Genomic DNA, 19,087 nt, shown 5'->3' on the forward strand with positions numbered 1-19,087 from the left:
AGTTAATTAATTAATAAATATATATATATATATATATATATATATATGTATATATATATATATATATATATATACACATTTATTAAGCGCTAATATTTGTAACAGTCTGAACGCCTATTAATCATCAGTGTTTTGACTGTAATCTTGCTCACTTTTTGTTTATTTATTTAACATATTTAATGTTTTTTATGGAACCTAGCACAATCTTCACTGGAAAAGGTTACAAAGAACCTAAATAGATTTATATATATTTTTTTAAATACAATAATATAGTATTACCTATGTTTTACTTTATTGTATATATTCATTTTTTTGATAAATACTGATGATGAATAATGCAGACTGTTAGAGCTTAATGGTCATCAAGCCATGTTTTTCATATATATATGTATATGTATATGTATATATATATATATATATATATATATACATATACATATATATATATTGTACTGTATTTATTTAATCTTAGTGTTTGAGCTGTGCTGCTCCTCTCAGTCTGTGGATGGCGTAGCTTTACACCAGCAATAGGATACAGTGCGTGTTACTGTGGTTGGGATGAGTGCAGCCGGGCTATGACCCACAGGTCACACAACACTGTCTTTGGATGGACCTGAGAGAGCAGCGACCCAGCAGCTTCAGCTTGTCACAGAAGCGAGAGGACATAGTGTTCTTCCTGCAAACTGGACCTGCAGGAGAAGGAACAGGACACAGAGGTTGCATGCCATGAAACACTGCATTACAGATGATATTTAGAGTGATTGTAGCAAAGAGGTCTGTCCCAATAAAACACAAGACGTACTGTAATGTCATATAAATTGTGTCTGTGTGTTGATAGTGAGCCTGCTAGGCCACATTGAGCCTTGTGTTCAAACCTGTGTTGGTCTTGCATTCCTGCATGTTGCACTTCCTGAGTGTTTCTGGTTTGGAAATCTTCTCACAGAGGCTGTTTGGCATCACGGCCAGATCCTGCTCACTCACACAGTTGACTTCACGCTGCTGCAGACCCCCAGCACAACTCACAGCGCACTGCAAATTCACACAGACGCAGACAGAGTGATCATTTTAGTCCACAACGGCCATAACATTTTAGAAAGTCCCTCGATGCTTCGAGGTTCTCTCGCTGCCGCGTGACTGACCTCCTCCCAGTCCCCGGCCGCCCAGCGGGTGCAGGGCTTTAGGCGGCACGCCTCGGTGCCGTTGGGCCTCAGTGGGGCGCTGCAGCGATGGGGCTCGGGGCAATACACCAGCCGCTCCCTGACGCCTTCGCCACAGCTGCCAGAGCACTGAGGGAAAAACACAAGGATTCAACGGAGGTATCCAATTGGAATAGAAATCCAATCTCCCTGAATGTGCAGCTGTGTAAGACGTCCTGAATATCCTCAATGTTGTGGAATTGAAAATGGGATGAAATCTTATCTTCAATAAGATAAGATAAGATAATCTTTTATTAGTCCCACAGTGGGAAAATTGCAGGATTACAGCAGCATTGCACACAAGAGACACATAGTAAATACAAAATCAAGTAATATAAATAAACAGTAAAACAGTAATAAAAACAGTAAAGAAGTAGCAATATTAAATATAAAATATACAGACAGAATAAAAAAAGAAAATTAAAGTATTTTAATGTATTATATATTGCACTACATGGATGTAATTAAAGTGGCCAAAGTGATTAAAGTGTTATAAGCGTTTGTGGTCTACTGTGATCTCAGCATGTTATGCAGCCTGACAGCAGCGGGAAGGAAGGACTTTTGGTATCTTGTAAACAGAACACTAATCATTCACATTCTTTTTTATTTATTTATTAAGTGTTTTTCAAACATTTTCTGCACACCAACAACCCAAAAAGTTACAAAATGTCACATTGTAGCGTAATACAGCATAGATGGTAGGTAATTAATGCGCTAAATACTGGCATGGAAGAGTATTTCATTACTAGGCCAATATATTGCAGGATCAGACGCGCAACAATGGCAAATTATTCATGGCAACTAAATAATATGTTTTTGGACTGTAATGGAAAATCACGTCACAGGACCGATTAAGTGAAATTGGACATTTTCTCAGAGCCCACCTGACGCTCTCTCACGGCACACTGGTGTGAAAATCCCTGATATATATAGTGTTGATCATTTTCAACATTAAAGGGTCAGTTACCCCAAATTACAAAAATATTGGTGGCAGATAGCTTTAAGCCAGGGTTGGTAGACTTGAGAAAATAGAGAAGCATTCACTAGATTAAAAAATGTACAGCACAGTGTTGCCAACTCTTTTCCAACGAAAGCCGCTAGCAGCACTAGCTCCAAAAGTAAGAAAAATCTAGCATCGGCAACACCGGCGGCACTCCCACCAACGGCCACTCCCCCGCAAAAATGATCACAATGAACATAAACAAGGATCGTGGCTATTGTTAGCGCTCACAGCCGTCAAGCTAGGAGCTCACGAAAGACTACGATTACGCGCAACGAGCGTACGAGCCGAATTAAATATATTATTATATATTGTTCAGGCCATTTGTTGTGTTGGTTGCTGTCGGATCTGAAGCAAATAAAACCGAATCCATCGGCATGGTTGCAGTATATTTACATAAACATGGATAACCCAAAAAAGTATATTAAGATTTGACGTGTGTGATGTTCTTACTGGTCCCCAGGGTGACGTACTCCAGGTCATACAGGGCTTGTGGGGGCAGGTCAAGGTGCTGAGCGGCCTGCTGGACGCCGCCTGGCAGTGGAAGGGTCTGAGGGGACGTTCACTCTGTGAATCGACACACTGGACTTCCCGGTGCCTCCTGCCCACCGCCGCGCAGGACTCCGGACACTGTGGACGACATCGCGGCGCGATCAAAGGCTCCGAAAGAACTGTCGCAAACCCATTCCGTCATATGGAAAAGTAACGGATGATAAGCGGAATTGTAATTAGGTATTAAGTGTAACTGTCGGATTCCGTGACCCGGAGACAAATCTAACGTTACCGACCTTGCTCCAGCTGCCACTGTGCCAGGTGGCACAGGGCTGCAGGATGCAGGTGCGTGCCGGCTCAGGTCTCTTCAGGCTGGCACAGTCCTCGTCCTTTTGGGAGCTGCACACCACCGTCCTCCATATCGCTCCGATGCCACACGTTGTCGAACACTGGGGAGGAAGAGGAGATTTCTGATTGGGTTCATGCTTGTGCTGATTTAAAAGTGACATATGAGGCAATGCTATTGTAATAGAATGTCATAAACAACCACCAGAAGTACTTAAAGAACTGCACCTGAGGTTTTACATGTTTTAACCGGATGAAAGCAGATCACTGTTCCCGATGAGCCATGAACATTTAACTGCAGCTTTTATGCAGTTGCAGGCGGGGAAGGTTTTTATAAACTCTCCTTTGTTTGCTGCCAAACAGCTGACTTTGATGAAGAAATTGTCAAATGAATTCCATACTTTGCTCATTGTTAGTCTGCTGCGTTTTCTACTAACATATTGCTTTACTACAACTCTAAATGGACACTCAATACCCGAATAGCAAAAATTCGTTGAAGCATACAACAAGAGTTTCAAATCCCCACAGAAAAAAATACGTTAACAACTAAAGAACAAGGCTGTGATAGAATAAAACAATTCAGGTGTCTGCAGAGACTTTATATAAGAAATGAACGCTGTCACCCTGATGTCACTCATTGGTTAGCAGACTTTAGTTTATTAAGCCTCGAGCTCGGCATTTTGGCCAACGCCATCTTGGTTTTAGGTCGTGGTCAACTTTTTTATGCAACCAGAAACTAAATGAGAGGGTGGAGCTAAACATTACCAACCGTAACCAATCGCTGATGATATTTTCAGACGACCAAAATGCAACAATTAACTTCAGTAAACTGAAAAAATAACTGTGCAAGGGTTAAAGTGGTAACCAGAAAAAATGGACAACTCCCAGACCAGAAAACGCTGTGGTAGCAACCTGTCAATCACAAGGTAGCCCCGCCCTAAAGCGTCCCCTGCTTTATGGTCTGTTTGACTCTAAATGACCATAATTTACTAAATGAACATCATGCTGTATTGAAGAAGACTTGAAACTAGAGTTTGAGACATGAACTCATGTTTACAATGTTTACTGAGGGAATAAATCAAGACAGAAGTAGAGTTACCCCCTGCTGGCCATTAGAAAGAATGCAAGGCACTTGCAAGTTTACGGAATTTCCACAGTGATTTCACTTCTCGCAACCTGGTGTCGCCTGATCTGCAGGAACATTTTCAATGCTTTCATTTCAAAGCAGTCAAAGCATGTTTGGAAGTGAAGATCTTTCAAAGTTATGGTATGCCCTGGAAAAAGGCCAGCGTTGATGTCCTGTCTATGGGCTACGTGCAAATGTACTGCAATGGGGATAATAGGATGATAAAATGTCTGTACCCACCTCGCTCCAGTTTCCCACAACCCAGAATACATCCATGCTGATTGGCTCTCTGGCCATCAGGTTGCTTCGGTCATTGACGGAGCTGCTCATGGGACTTTCTGGTCGCTGGCTTTGACCATTGGAGCGGCTGCCTTTGGACCAGGAAGAGGGCTTTTTGGCACGGGGGGCAGGGCCGTTTTTCTTGGCCGTCACCGCGGGCTTCTTCAGTTTAATGATCGTCACCGTGGATTGCGGTGACGCAGCAGTGCTGAACGGTTTCCACGCAGTTGTGGAAGGAGGAGCTTGTGTTGTGCGGATGCCAGCTTTTGACGTGACTGAGCGGTACACGGGAGTAGTGAGGGGTACCCGGTGTGTCCGGGGGCTTTGTGGATCGATGCGAGGGGTGGTGTGCGGGTTGGAGGACGGATAGCGGTGAGTGGTCCTTGCCCATGTTTTAGTCCTGGTGTTCGGGGTGGAGTAGACGCCGGTTGCCGCTTTGGTAGTGTGCGAGGTGGGTGGACTTGTTTTCAAAGTGGGAGTGACTACTTGTGGCGTCGCCGTGGTTGATTTAAGAGGATTTTTGTGGGATGTAGAAGTGACGACGTCCAGGTCAATAATGCCCTCGTCCTCCTCTGTTGTCCTCTCCTCAACAACGTAGTCGTACCCGGGGGTATACATCATCACATTTGGCGTACTTCCCTCCTCCTCCTCCTCTTCTAATTTTTCCTTTTCCACGTCAGTTGCTTTACTGTCCTTTCCAGCAGAGGTGACTTTAGATGGGAAAACGCTTTCATCATCTTCGATGTTGGGGATTGTAAGGGTTGAAAGGGACGTGGTGGTCGGGGGTAAAGCGGTCGTCGTTCCTTTGGTGGTGGTTTTCTTCCTCGTGGTGACGGCAGTGGTGGGTGCAGCTGTGGCCGCGGCCCTCGTGGTGGGAGCCCAGGTCGCCTCGGTAGTGGGCTGGCTCTTCGGTGGGTAGACGCGCCGGTATTTCGGAGCTGGCCCGGGTCGTCTTCGAAGACTTGAGTTGGGGCAGCTCTGCAACGCGCACAGGGATCTGGACCGAGGCTTGGTCGACGCGTCGCAGGTCTTCTTGGGGCTCAGCTTACACGTGACCGTGCGCGAGCGAACGGCTCCGCCGCATGTGACGGGGCACTGCGAGGGAGGAAGAAGACGAGGGACGCGTTAACTCAGGAAAGGCGGCGATCTGTAAGGCCGACGCCAAAGAGCTGCAGAGAAAGGATAAAACTAAAACAGAGAACAACGTACCTCCTCCCAGTTACCGACAGCCCAGTCCTGTCCACAGGGTACGTCCCTGTTGCACGGCACCACAGGTTTGGGTTTGAGGAGATGCTTGCACTCGACCGGGTGAAGCACCCGTTCCTCCCCAGAGACCGTACGGACACAGAGCACCGTTCGTTTCCGAACCCCTTCTGATCCACAGGTGACGGTGCACTGCTGCCAGCCGCCCACCCACCACCTGGGAGAGGAAGAGACTTCATGGCATTCAGAGAGCTTAACCCGGACCACATGGTAATCACTTGAAAACATGTTTAATACTTTATTGCGGGTGTTAATGGTTTTTTTTTAAACCCTTGTTTGAAGGAAAACACACGAATTTCTACAAAAACCGTTTTCTTTAATTTTACCAAAACAGTCTAAAGTTCTAAACTGTTATATGTTCTCAAAACACAAGCAAATGTGGAATAACTTAAAAGTCTGTAACTGGAAAAATATTGATTTAAATCAGGAAGTATGTCATTATTCAGCCATTGATATACACTTTTGGTACTACAAGCACATTTAAGTGGTGACCCAAAAAGTCTATAACCGGCCCTAAAGATACAAAAATATATAATATAATTGGTTTTATTGGTCAAATTTGGTCACAATGGGGATCTTCAGTAGCCAGTTATATAGCCTGGTGTCTCCCCAATTTTATACCTGCAATGATCATGAAGAAATATGTATAGCGCTAAAACCACAGTTCAATACGTTTTCAGGTCAGTGACAGAAGAAAAAGAGAGTTAAAGAGCATTTGAGAGCAAGCACCTTGCAGGACAATCCATATTCTTGCATTTTCGGTGTCGGTCTTGTGGCCGCCTGGCCGCGTCACACAGAGACTCGTCCACGACCCCTACGTCCACCTCGAAGCACCGCACAGGCTGGTGCTGCTCACCTAGAACGGCCAGGAACACAGTCTCTGGTGACTAAAATGGCCCCCGACATCCTCCAACAATTAGTTTTCTCGTCAAACGCGACACCGACCTAAGCCGCAGGTGGTGCTGCAGTCCGTCCACGCCCCGTGCCTCCACCTGTAAAGGGGCTCGATGACCTCATTTCCTGTCTCCTTGTGCTTCTTGATGGAGAACTCGTAGTTAATACCCAGGTTCTTCTCCTGGAACAGCAACTGGAACGCCCACATGAAGGATTATGCAGAGAATCCTTTATTATTTTATCACATTTGCATGCTCTGATTGATGTTTTTTCCTTGAAGACCCCTTTTCTCTATCCCTGATTGGTTAAGATCCACATTACTGATGGCCCTACCTGCAGCATGACCGGCCGCTTGGTGGGTCCCGGAGCGGTGAGGTTCTCCATGTTCCCGCTGCGCTCGTAGTAGAACGTGGTGCCGCCGGCCTCGTACTCCCCGTTCCACTGGATGATGAAGTTGCCGTTGAGGAAGTACTCCTCCGACGTCACGCTCCTCAGAACCAGGAAGTTACCCGCCGCCTCCACTTCCGTCACCAGGATGTCCCGCGCCCCCTCGGGTATCACACCCACGTCCACGTACCCTGGGAGAGTGGAGAGGGGAGTCGGAGTCACGGCGAGGTAATGGATGGCCCACCGTGGCTGCTGCTGCCGCCGTGCTCTCACATCCAGACTACCAGACAGTTTCCTCTCTGATCTTTAATGGAGGGTGGGCTCGGTGTGTGGGGGTGGCTGGCATGTGTGTTTGTGTGTGTGTGTGTTTGTGTGTGTATTCGGCGTGGGGGGCACTGCCCTGTCTCTGTTTTTTATTGTGTGTGGATGGGGGGGAGGACGAAAGCAGCTATGAGTCGGTCTCTGGAGTTTAATGATGTTTGTGGGAAGGTGTGTGTGTTTCTGTGTTTGTGCAAAGGGGAGGAGGGGGGGGGGGGGGGGGTTGCCTTCACTCCAAGCCTTTTGAAGTCCTACACATCTGGGCCTGTTATCTGGAAAGGATGCTGTGCGGGACAAACTCACACAGACGGAGGGAAGAAGAGCGGAAAAAGGAGGAAGGATGGCTTTTTAAAATTGTTTTAGAGCTTTGTTTCTCTATTAATCCTTCTTTGCCGTGTGCCGATTGTGCACTGGAGTTGTACTTTTACCCAAGCACAGTCAAATCAGGCACGTCAGTCTGCAGACACACACACACACACACGTACACACACCAAGTCCAGCAGGACGAACAGCTGCAGTGTGTGGACGAGAGGGCTGCCATGACAACAAAGGAACAACACAATGGCGTAACGCTAATGAACCGTCCTGAAACAACCCCCCGCCCCGGCCTGTGGACATGAATTTAGAATTTCTGTGCTTTTTTTCCACACTCTTTAAAGCCTCCCCTCGTCAACAAGGGGCCTGTTTTGAGGTTTTAATAATCAAATCAATATTTCCATCTGGGTGACTCCATTGGTTTCCAGCTTGCATCGACTCACCGAAGCCCTCTCCGCCGGCGAACGACTTGTAGACCGTCTCGCAGCTCGTGCCGTCGCCCAGGCAGACGCCGCAGCGGTCCTCCTCGGCGTTAGAGTCGATGCCGTTGTCACAGCCCACCGCCTGCAGATGCATGTAGGACATAAAACACCCAAATCTCCTCCTCATGACCATCAGGCTGCGGCTCGTCTCATATCCTGCTCCGCTATCACGCCCCCCCCCCCCGCCACCCCCGTCTCTCTTTTTAGTCTCTTACCCAGCCACACTACCTTGCACACTCCGTTGACGCAGATGTTTCTGGACGCGTTGTTCATGAAGCACGGCGTGCCGTCCGTCACGGCGTCGAGCATCCTCTCCGAAAAGTACTCCACGACTGGTCGGCAGTGCAGCTCGCAGGGGCTCGCTGGAGGTGAAGAGGAGGACATTTTTTAATGGAATCTTTTCTGACAAATAACCCGCTCGTGAGCCCGACTGAAGAAAAAAATGTTTGGTATAAAACAGCGAGAATGTGTGCAGCTGCACGGACCTGTTGCACGGAGCAGGGCTTTTCTAGTGTGAATGCCGCCCCCTGCTGGGTGACATCTGCAATCGCGTGTCTGAGGCTTTTGATACTCACTTGGGTTGGCCACAGGGATCCACTGGTAGAGCTCGTTGTGGTAGGGCACGGTGTCAAACTCGCTGCAGAGCATCTCTCGGAAGCTCGGCGTATTCTGCTGGCAGGGTTTGGTGTTGCAGGTCCGGTAGCGCTTCCTCTCCCCCGTGCAGTACTTACCCCCGAACTCCGGTCTGCGGCGAGAGAGAACACTTTGAATCAAACATCAGTTCCCCGGATGTCGAGAGGCGGCTCTCTTACTTACTTGGGGTTGCTGCATTCGCGCTCTGCTGACTGAACCCCAGTTCCACAGGTCCTGGAGCAGTGAGACCAGGCGCTCCACTGGCCCCAGCCTCCGTTCACCGTCTCCGGGAGTTTACCCACAATCACGCACTCGCCCGAGATACACCACTGTAGTGAGAGAGAGAAAGACATACACGAGTAATTCGACACATTTATATACGGGTGGGCCTTGTATCCCACGTCCATCCCCCGGGGGACCAACGGAATCCACACCCACAGCGAGACAAAGCAACTCAGCACCCACCTTCTCCGGCCCGCAGCGGGTGCCGTCGATGGGCGAGTCCAGTTTGGAGCGACAGGAGCCGTTCACCGAACACCAAAGAATCTGGCACATGTTCTGAGGGAGAAAAGACGCAATGAGGGAAAAAAAAGGGACTCTTTTCCGAGAGGATTTCCGACATTGCTGCGTGACACTCACGTCGACCTCGTGGCAGAAGGTGGCGTTGTGCCCGTACTGGAGCTGGCACTGGTGGTGCGTGGTGTAGCGGATGCCGAGGCGAGCCAGCGGGGTGGTGAGGTCCCTCTTGGAGGGACGGTCATCCAGACAGAAACCCCAACCGCGACTAGGACAGAGGAACGAAGGTGTGAGAGGGAATGTGAGTCCAGACCCTGATGATTGGTGGGACGGAGTGAACTCGGACCTCTGGCGAAACCGAGCAATTCTAGAGTTCACCACTGTCACGATTATCAAGAAGAAATAATCAGAGTCAAAGCAAACATTTAAGGAAACTTGTGCAACGCCCCCCCCCCCCCTCTCTTTTGGGCTCCTTTTTGCCTTTTTTCCCCTTCACATGCTGGATTTTTCTATCGAATGAATGAATTGCGCTTGCTCAGCACATTTGCCCCCTCGTCAGGGTTTTCGCCACATAAAATATATGTTTGCAGAACGTTTTTTGTTTTTTTTGGACTAACTTTCACCACCTCTATGTCCAATCCGCACCAGCACATCCACTTCATCTGCATCCAGGGAAAAGGTTCAAACCCATTTCCACACTTGACTTCACAACCCAGACGATGTCATACAACCTTTGCAGGCCAATTCTTCCCCCCCAAAAATATCTTTTAAATGCATTAAAACCGAGGGAGTCGTGTCGGATTTTTTACGATTCGTGGCTTCAGAGTGAAAGCATGAAACGCAGCCTTACTCCAGGAAGCGCGTGATGTATTCTTTGGAGCAGGAGGACCAGGTGAGCGGCGAGCTGTCGTACATCAGCTGCCTGGACATGATGAACGGGTGCCTCCCCGCCAGCTCGCAGTCGTTCCCCTGACCGTCGTGATGGATTCCGAAGCTGTGCATGAACATCAAGCAACATGACCATTAGTTATGATAATTAGATATGGATTTAAAAACTGCCATCATCTGATTAAACTGACACTGAAGCTACAATGCTCTGGTTTGAAAAGAAATGTGATTAGACCAAGAAAATAAGGTTTTCTGTGTCCCAGTACATTGTCGGGTTACAAGCCGCTACTACCTTCGGTGGGTGTCCTCGCTAGTTCCCCGCTGTAGCCAGCTAGCGCTGCTGCTAGTTCCCCACTAGCTTCCGTTAGCTCCCCGACAACCACCGAAGGTAGCGGGGACCAGGCCCGGCTCGACGTCCGACTCAGGCAGAGGGGAGTAGCAGCAGCAGCGGGGAGCTAGTGGCAGCGCTAGCTTGCTACAGAGGGGACACCCACCGAAGGTAGTAGCAGCTTGTAACCCCGCTAGTTCCACCCTGTAGCCATCTGCGCTGCTGCTAGTTCCCCACTAGCTTCCACTAGCTCTCCGCTAGTTCCCCGACAACCACCGAAGGTAGCGGGACCAGCCCCGGCTCGACGCCCGACGCGGGCAGAGGGGACGCAGGCAGTAGCAGTAGCAGCAGCAGTGGGGAGCTAGCAGCAGCAGCGGGGAGCTAGCAGCAGCGGGGAGCTAGCAGCAGCAGCGGGGAGCTAGCAGCAGCGGGGAGCTAGCAGCAGCGGGGAGCTAGCAGCAGCTTGCTACAGCAGGGACACCCACCGAAGGTAGTAGTGGCTTGTAACCCGACTTTTATGGTAATACAAATCAAACTATTCTGTCCATTTACTTCCACTATTATAAAATAATAATAAACTACACCCACATCACATCAATCTCATGTATCAATCTCCTTTTTTCTTCTCATGTCTCGTTACAAGAGACTAATGCTAGGAGAGTAAATGAAGCATCTCTATAGTCTTTGTCACATGGCCATTTTTTCTTCTTCCTTTTTTTTTTTTTTTTTTTACAATATTTCACACACAGACGGACCTGTGGCCCAGTTCATGAGCGACGGTGAAGGCGACCGGCAGACCCGAGTCCTCGTTGATGTTGCAGCTGCGGTGCGGTTGGCACATCCCGGACAGATGGGACAGGCCCAGGGTCTCACAGGGCTGGTTCCTCCCAGCGCAGATGTCTTTCCTGGGGGAAGGAAGCGCATGGCTCATTACGCGAGACAATCGGCGAGCATCAGCGCTTTCGTTCCGTCTATCGATGAAGCCGACCTAAGAGCGCATGCGTCACTTGCCTCGTGACCAACACGGCCACGTCGTGGTGAGCCGGGTGCGTGTCGCTCTGGGGATTGAGGTTCTTCTGCCAAGCGCAGAAACTGGCCAACGTGGTGTCGGCATGGTGAACGATCTTCAACCCTTTCTGCAACGGACGGCAGAATTAGAAATGACAGTGCATTATTTGGCTTTTGACTTATTTACATTCTGTCATTTGAGAGCGGCTGCCTTATTATTTTGGACATTTGTTGGCTTTCATTCTTCTTTCAAGGGGAATTTAAGCTGAGTAATGTGAGTAATACTTAAAGTATTAGATAGAAATCATCAGAATTTCTTCTCTTTTTGCGATGACAGCCCCCCCCCCCCTCGCACACCTATGAATGCTTCATAGGTGCGCGTGTGCTTTTCTTGCTCGAGCCTTAACAAATGCATCGTCACAAAAGAAATCCCTGACACCGACTTCTTCGGGGAAAGCGTTACCTCGTCTCCCTGGAGTAGAATGAGGCGAACCAAGATGACGTGGATGGCGTTCCCAATGCTGGCATCGTGAAAGATCCCAGCCACCTGTCGACACCAAAACCATTCACCGAATTAAAATATTTCAGATGATTCGTATTAACATGAGATATGAAGAGTTCAATCGGATTCCGGCTCCCCACCATGTTCATGATGGTGAAGATGTAGGACTCCACGTTGTCGCTGCCGTGGTATTCGATGAGCTTAGCGTCGGCCACCACCATGGTCTCCACCCAGCGCTCTCTGCTGACGGAGCGCTGCCAGCGGGACTGGGCCCGGTCCTGGTTGTGGTCCTGGTCCTGGTCCTGGTCCTGGTCCTCTCCATTCTGCTGCTCCCTCTCCCACTCCTCCCTCTCCCTCTCCACCTGGACAGAGTCGCTCAGAGCATCTAGAGGGCGGACGACGGAAGACATCACTTGGGATACACTTATCCTCGCTTGACACAAGGCAGCAGATGGAGAGAAAAAAAGAAAAAACGCTCGCAAACATCTGCAGTTCCACACACACACACTTTTCAGATACACACCTTGAACTCCGCAGGGGCTGGGTGTCACTTTGGACTCGGCGCTGCGCTTGCTTCTCCCACGTCCTGTTGGAACTCGCGGATAGACGATATGAGGCTCTGCAGTCCCCGCGGGATCATCGGGGGATTTCTGGACGGGTTCGATAAAGTAGTGTCCCTCCGGCAGCGAGAAGAAGCCTCTCTGAAGAAGACAGAAATGAACATGCATCGAGTAGAAATGAGGGAGTGTGGATCAATCGCTTCCTGTGCACTGGAAAAAATAAAAAAAAGGCCAAATATATCGTCTCAGTTATGATTAGGGCTCTGAAGTAGCATTACTTTGCGTAAAAGCAGTTACAACAACAAATGTCATACAATTCAGTAATTGCGACTTCAAAAACAAACTTAGAAAAAGGTGTATTGAAAAGAAAGGGTAATCCCCTAGTAATTTCCATTCCTGGGTGGAATCCATCATTAGTCAACAGATCTTGTGCTTTCTCCATGCCCGAGGCACATTCTCCGTCTGCCGCTTCTGCAGCAGCAACACAAAGACGTTTTCCCAAGTATGCCGTGCGTGTTCTGGCTTGGTGCAGACTGTTCGCTCGCCGACCGCCGAGTCCTCTGCCGGCAAAACGCACACAAGGCGCACAGGAACACACAGACGCACGCAAACCAACAAAAACCTCCCGACTTTTCCTTCTAAACCAAGCCCAATGGGAATGCCTCAAGTCCAGCTAAGAGTTTGCAAGTTCTAATCATTTAGTTGATTGTGTGTGTGTGTGTGTGTGTGTGAGAGACTAAACAAGCCCAAACTGTTCCAGGATGAACCCCTCCCTCTTCCCTGAAACCAACTTACAAAACACAGAATGAGAGAGAGATGCATACTCATATCGACGGCCAAACAGATGGAATAAGCACAGCCGATTGAAAGAATTTAAATGTATTTTTCTCAGCAGGGTTTTTTGCATTTTTGTGCAAAAATGCATGAATTATTCCCGAGAATATAAACATTGCTGGCACCTGATTCTTGGAGCTCTTCTCAGTGTTTTGGGAGCAGGAGGCAGATGTGAAAAAGTGCTTACAGTTGTGGTTCCCCAGGGTGCACCCGGCTGTTTACGGCTGTAACTCACTCTTCGGCTTTCTGGGTCATCCTGACACGTTTCTTGTGTTTCAGCTGCATTCATTCAGCAGGCTGCAGAGCTCTGGCTCAGTATCATGTTTCTCCATTCAGGGAGTTCAAATCTAGAGGAGCACTCCCTTTGGAAGGACTTTATTACTCCACCCGTAAAACCAAACCTTGTAAAATAAGATGGAGTGTCCACACTTTGAAGACAACCAAACTGTTCAGGCTTGTTATCGGTGTTGTAGTTGAGACAACCTAAACCGAGACCAAGACCAGAGCGTATGGAGACAAGGCCGAGACTTTGAGGGGTTGAGACTAGGGCTGTGCGGTATACCGGGTTTCAAATGTCCATACGGTATGAATGAACAACTGCTGTATTCGGCAGGCAGCAAAATGTATTTTTCACCGCTGACGGCGCTGCGGCCGGAGCTACTTACGTGTCATGGTTTTAACTTTAGTCATGGTTAAAACGTTATAACAACCATTAATAACCCACAACTAACACTCTTTGACAGGGTAAAACAGTTTGTGACACACAAACAATTTGTAACACGAATAATTGTACATTTATAAAATTACACTGCCAAACTGCATGCTGGGTACAGCTCGCCCGCTATCACACCAAGAAGAAACTCCGTCGCAGGAAGAGACAGACCCTTCCAATCTTACAAAATACCGTGATGTGAATTGTTGGCCATACCGCCCAGCCCTAGTCAAGACCAGTGTATTGAGACATGCCGATGATGAGATGAGGCATATCAAAATATGTGTTCCACTGACTCAGAGCGTGGCCCTCAGCCAGGGGTCCCTGGGTTGCCGTGGAGTCATCCACAAAACATGCAGGCCGATATGCCTTCTGGGAAAGCTCCCCGTGCAGAAGAACGCTCGGCTTGATTTCAACGTTGCTCCGTATCTCATCCGCTCGCTCTTCTTTGCCAGGGTCAACGCGATTTAACCGCAATAATACTTTTGTTTACTTGTGATCCATATAAGGGCGGATACTCTGTCATCGCGCTGTCTCCTATATGTCAAACTTCCAAGTGAGCCCCAGCGGCGAGAGGCAGGTGGTGGGGAGCGGATCAACCGGGAAAGGAATGCTTACAGAGAGGCCTGTCCAAACACTCGGGCCGTGGCTCTGCGTGGTCTGTAGGATCTGCATGCCAAATGCGGCGCGGCACTGTTGGCCCTCGCTCCTACAGCGGGGGTACGTGTGATCCTTAAATCACCATGTGCAGATCCCGTGGGATGTCTGCGCTCCGGCATCAAAGACAACTTGAAAGGATACCAAATAGGACTATCAAAAAATGGGGGATTACTATTCTGCAACCGTATTATTATTGATTTGTTTTACTTGGAGTCTCAAATGCACTTGAATTCACTTTTGCCACCTCTCCTCCTCCTCCTGGAGGAAACGTGTTTGGGTAAGAGGTGCGGAGCCAGAGGAGGTTACCATGACACAGGTCTGTGTTCTAAAATACATCGGCCATGTGGAACTGCTTTACTTCTGTTTCCTGCTTCTGTGGGTTTTTGTAGTGCCGGCCAACTGGGTCTGGAATAAAGGTCTCTGCTGTTAGTGGGACACGAGGAGAGGTGGGGGCAGCCGGTGCTCGCTACCGTGATGTGATCAATCCCAACCAATCTCCTTCCACCACCGGTTCTTGACACCTCCAGGTTTCCCTACGCTTACATGCTTTGAGCTAGTTCTGCCTCTGAGAAGACATTATCTTTTTTTCATCTTGCACACTGCGAAGAAACACGCATTTAAGCGAGGTAAATGCCGACATAATGGGTCTGAACCTGCATGATCTTTCTTTGTGCCGTGCCTCGGGGATTACCGCACCGAGACAGCCTCGGCTTCGCTTGAATCGAAAGGTTTACCCCAGGGGGAAACAGCAAAAAAAGAAAAAAAGGGACGCTGACAGCAACCGCCATCCAATTACTGCAGTCCTCACAGTTTCAACGTGTACAGTGAAGAGCGAAGAGCTTTGTTAAGAGAGGCGATTCTCTGTCGAGTAAATGTGGCTCACTTTGCAGCGCAGCGCAGTTTGTTTATGCAAGTGTGGCTTTGTTTTCTCAACCAGAAGTGGGAGTTTAACTGGCGCTCATGAAGCGGCAGAAGGGGCCACATTGTGGCTTTTACGGCCTTTAAAAAGTGCTTCTTCCTGTCCGTATTCGCTTCAATGACACAGAGGTCATGTGAGCCACGATTGATGATTATCTTGAGTGAAAGCTGAAATGATTTTCACTGACCAAAAAAAAAGAAGGGAGTAGTCGTTTTAATACTTTTTCTGGGAAAATTCCACCGAAACAATGCAGCTTCCATCTTCTCAGATGAGGAGATTTGCTGCTTTTCTTTTATCTTATATGACTTTGACTTATATCTTTGGGTTTTGGACGAGTAATTTGGAGACGTCGCTGATATTTTACAGACGAACGAATACACAATAAAACCGATGAGACACATTCATTGATTATGACGGATCCCTTTTTGAAAAACTGCCCTCCAAACTTTTGTACACCACTGGTGAACGAGGGCTTTGTCGTGTTATTTTGCTGCTTCCTGTTTGTTTCTAGCCTTTAACTCCTGTCTACATAAACAAAGGATTATCATGCATCTATATTTCAGAGCGGTCCATCTCTATCCGTCTGAGGGTGAATGACCTGCAGCTGCAGCTGGCAGGGGTTTCCCTCCCACATCTGTCTGGCTGAGTCTTGCCGTTTAGTGGTCTCTCTCTCTCTTTCTGTGTGTGTGGTTTTAGCTGCTGCAAACCATCTTCCACAGAACAGGAAAAAGAAAATCAGCGGAACATGTCGTTGTGGTTCCCCTGGTAGGTCGGAGAGAAGGGACACACTGGGGCGTTCGTGGATCGCAGAAGAAGAAAAAAAACTCATCCTCCGAGCGCGGTAGGTTGAAGATAATTGGAATTCAGAGGGACACAAGACACGTTTCAAACGAATGCGTTTACGAGATTTGGCAGCATGAGTGCAGTGCAAAAACCCACGCAAACATAACAGAGGAGCGGGAGGCAAGACCCTGCAAGGAGAGGCATTCCTGCTGTGACACAGTGAGACACGAACTCCGAGGACTGAAAAGCGGAAACATCGCAGAGTTCCTCCCTCTTCACGAACCTCTTCTCCAGAAATGTTCATGTGGCGCTTCTCGCGATTAGAACTCCTCATACGTTGAGCGGCGCTCTGGTCTTTCTGTTGTCCAGCTGTCTTCTCTCCTTTGTAGTTTTGATCTGCTTTTTTTGATTCGAAACATTTCAGCCGCATTTAGAGGGAGAGAGAAACCCGGTATGGCTCTATTTCCTGTCTCTCCAGCTGCCAAAACCTTATTGTTCCAGACTATGAATAAAAAAAAAAAAAGCCAAAATATATTACTGAAGCTCTACTCAGGGTAGAACAAAGTAAAGCTGCACATCCAAGAAGAGTGGGGGTTTGCAGAGAGAGTCTCTGCAGGAAACGAATAGTGACGTGAACGGATGAGGATGAAAGTACAGAGGGAGAAACCCTACGAGAGACTACAGGAGCAGCCGCCGCCGGCGCGTCTGCCAGCAAGGTTGTGAGGAAGTCTTTTGAAGGGCAAAGCAACACACGGGGTCCTGTCAGGTGGAAGGGTTCGCTCAACAGTGACTGCCTCCAGAAGCACATACCAGCTTCTTCTTTTTGTGTGTGGATTAAGACAAAAAACCTGCCTGCCAAACAAAAACACATTTAGGGCGGGAGAAAAGCTTCACATGGATGAGAGGATGGATGAGACAGGGGGGTTAAATCAACCTGCTATGCCGGGGAGACGATGAGAGTCCTTACCAGGCCCTGGCAGGTGCTGATGGCAGCGGTTCCTCGCACGCCGGGCGCCTCCACCGTGCCCAGGAGGTGGCAGGAGCCGCTCTGCCCGGGGCGCCGATGCTCGGACCTGCCGCCACCGGCGCCGGTCCCGTTCCTCCTCTCCAGGACGTAGTCGCTGGACAGCAGCCGCTCGTTGGCGGTCAGGTTGAACATCAGAGAGCGACCCCCGTGGTCCACCCTGTAGTAGACTCGACCCTCCTGCGGGCCCAGGGGTCGGAGGTCGCGCCTGGCTCGCCCACCCCCGAAGCGGTGAGCCAGGGAGTGGGACAGGAACTCCCCATCAGCGGTGGCCTTCACCGGGTGGACGGTGGACACGTCAGACGGGGACAGATGACCTGCAGAGAGAGACACAACGGGAAAAATTGCACTGCAGGGGGTCTTTTTTCCCGTGCACGCTGATAATAACATGCACTGTGAACTTTTTTGCCAGTCAATTCAATCCGCGCGTGCACAGACCACGCGGCCGCACCACACTCACCTTGTTCTGCAAAGAGGGAGAAGAGTGCGCCGGAGTCGAGGAGCTCTCCGCGGCCGGCGGCTGCCAGCGAGAGGACGAGGTGCAGCAGACAGAGAACCGGGCGCTCGCGCGAACATCGCATGTTTCACGCGACAGGAACTCAGGCCGCTGCAGAAAGAGTCCCGGGCATCGGGGATCCCGGTGGCGTGAGAGGCGACCACTTCGACCGTGCACTGCACCACCGTGTCATGACATGACATGAACGCGCTCCTGGTGACGGACTGGGAGCCCGCGTGCGCGCGGTTTGGAAGAAGGAGAAAAAGCTGCGCTTTTGCGGAGGGAAGCAGGGGAGGAGAGGAGGAGAGAGGAGGGAGGAGGAGGAGGAGGAGGAGAGGAGGAGTGTTCTCTGTTTTTTTTTTCTTCTTCTTCTTCTTCCTTTGCTGGATGAGTGGGGCGGTCGTGGGTTGGAACGAGGCGCAGTCAGTCTGTCATGTGTCCAGACTTGCACCAAAAGCCTGCACCAGCGCGCATCATTAGAAGAAGAAGAAGAAAAAAATTGAGGAAATTACGTGGAACAATTTGTGGGGGAAAACTTAATGGTTGCTGAGATGAATTATAGATCCGCCTACAATATTACAGCTGTAAGACTACAACAAGTCCTCCAATAGGCCTTATATTCCTCCTACGGCTAATATGATAAACGTTATGGCAGCTGTGTCAGATAAGATTAAATACCTGACACAAACTGCTATGAAAAGGTATTAATAACAATACAGTTATGTATTTGTGGCCTGTTTACAGACTGATATGTGCTCCAGAGTCTGACATGGGACGGTTTGGGGAAAAGAGCAATATTAAACTTTAAAGTATTTACATCAGCAACATTTCTTTTCTTTTCTTTTTGCATATTGTAAACTTATTTTTGCATTCCATAAAGAAGAAGTAGTCTTAAAAGTGAAACGACAGACCAACCCTACACACGTGCATTCTTTAGTTTTATTTGGGGCAAAGCAACACATATTAGACAATGATTCTTTCATAAGGTTTAGCTCTAATTCTGCTATAATGATGCCATTAGAATTAGATTCCACGGTGCACGACTGTGGCGGGTTCAGGGGGGAAACTGGCCCAAAAGAATCGAGGTCCACTGCCAAAGTAGACAAGCGTGTCTGATGTTAACGGCG

At 48.8% G+C, this 19,087-nt stretch overlaps 1 protein-coding gene across 1 annotated transcript; it reads right to left on the reverse strand.

Annotated features, from left to right (window-relative positions):
- Nucleotides 1-344: 344 nt before the first annotated feature.
- LOC306740058 (A disintegrin and metalloproteinase with thrombospondin motifs 12-like) lies at nucleotides 345-18,064 on the reverse strand. The gene is made up of 24 exons (XM_079222165.1): nucleotides 17,925-18,064; nucleotides 17,408-17,781; nucleotides 12,496-12,673; nucleotides 12,113-12,357; nucleotides 11,934-12,017; nucleotides 11,474-11,598; nucleotides 11,218-11,367; nucleotides 10,097-10,240; nucleotides 9,370-9,514; nucleotides 9,196-9,288; nucleotides 8,914-9,059; nucleotides 8,673-8,842; nucleotides 8,326-8,459; nucleotides 8,059-8,179; nucleotides 6,929-7,173; nucleotides 6,647-6,788; nucleotides 6,431-6,557; nucleotides 5,648-5,858; nucleotides 4,400-5,533; nucleotides 2,985-3,137; nucleotides 2,650-2,826; nucleotides 1,140-1,286; nucleotides 876-1,029; nucleotides 345-689 (listed from the first exon to the last, which is right to left on the reverse strand). Exons 1-24 carry the CDS (start codon nucleotides 18,043-18,045, stop codon nucleotides 574-576), a joined length of 4,836 nt encoding a protein of 1,611 aa, XP_079078291.1. The 5' UTR covers nucleotides 18,046-18,064; the 3' UTR covers nucleotides 345-573.
- Nucleotides 18,065-19,087: the final 1,023 nt, after the last annotated feature.

This window comes from Taurulus bubalis, assembly GCF_910589615.1.
Source record: "Taurulus bubalis genome assembly, chromosome: 8".
NCBI classification, from domain to species: Eukaryota; Metazoa; Chordata; class Actinopteri; order Perciformes; family Cottidae; genus Taurulus; species Taurulus bubalis.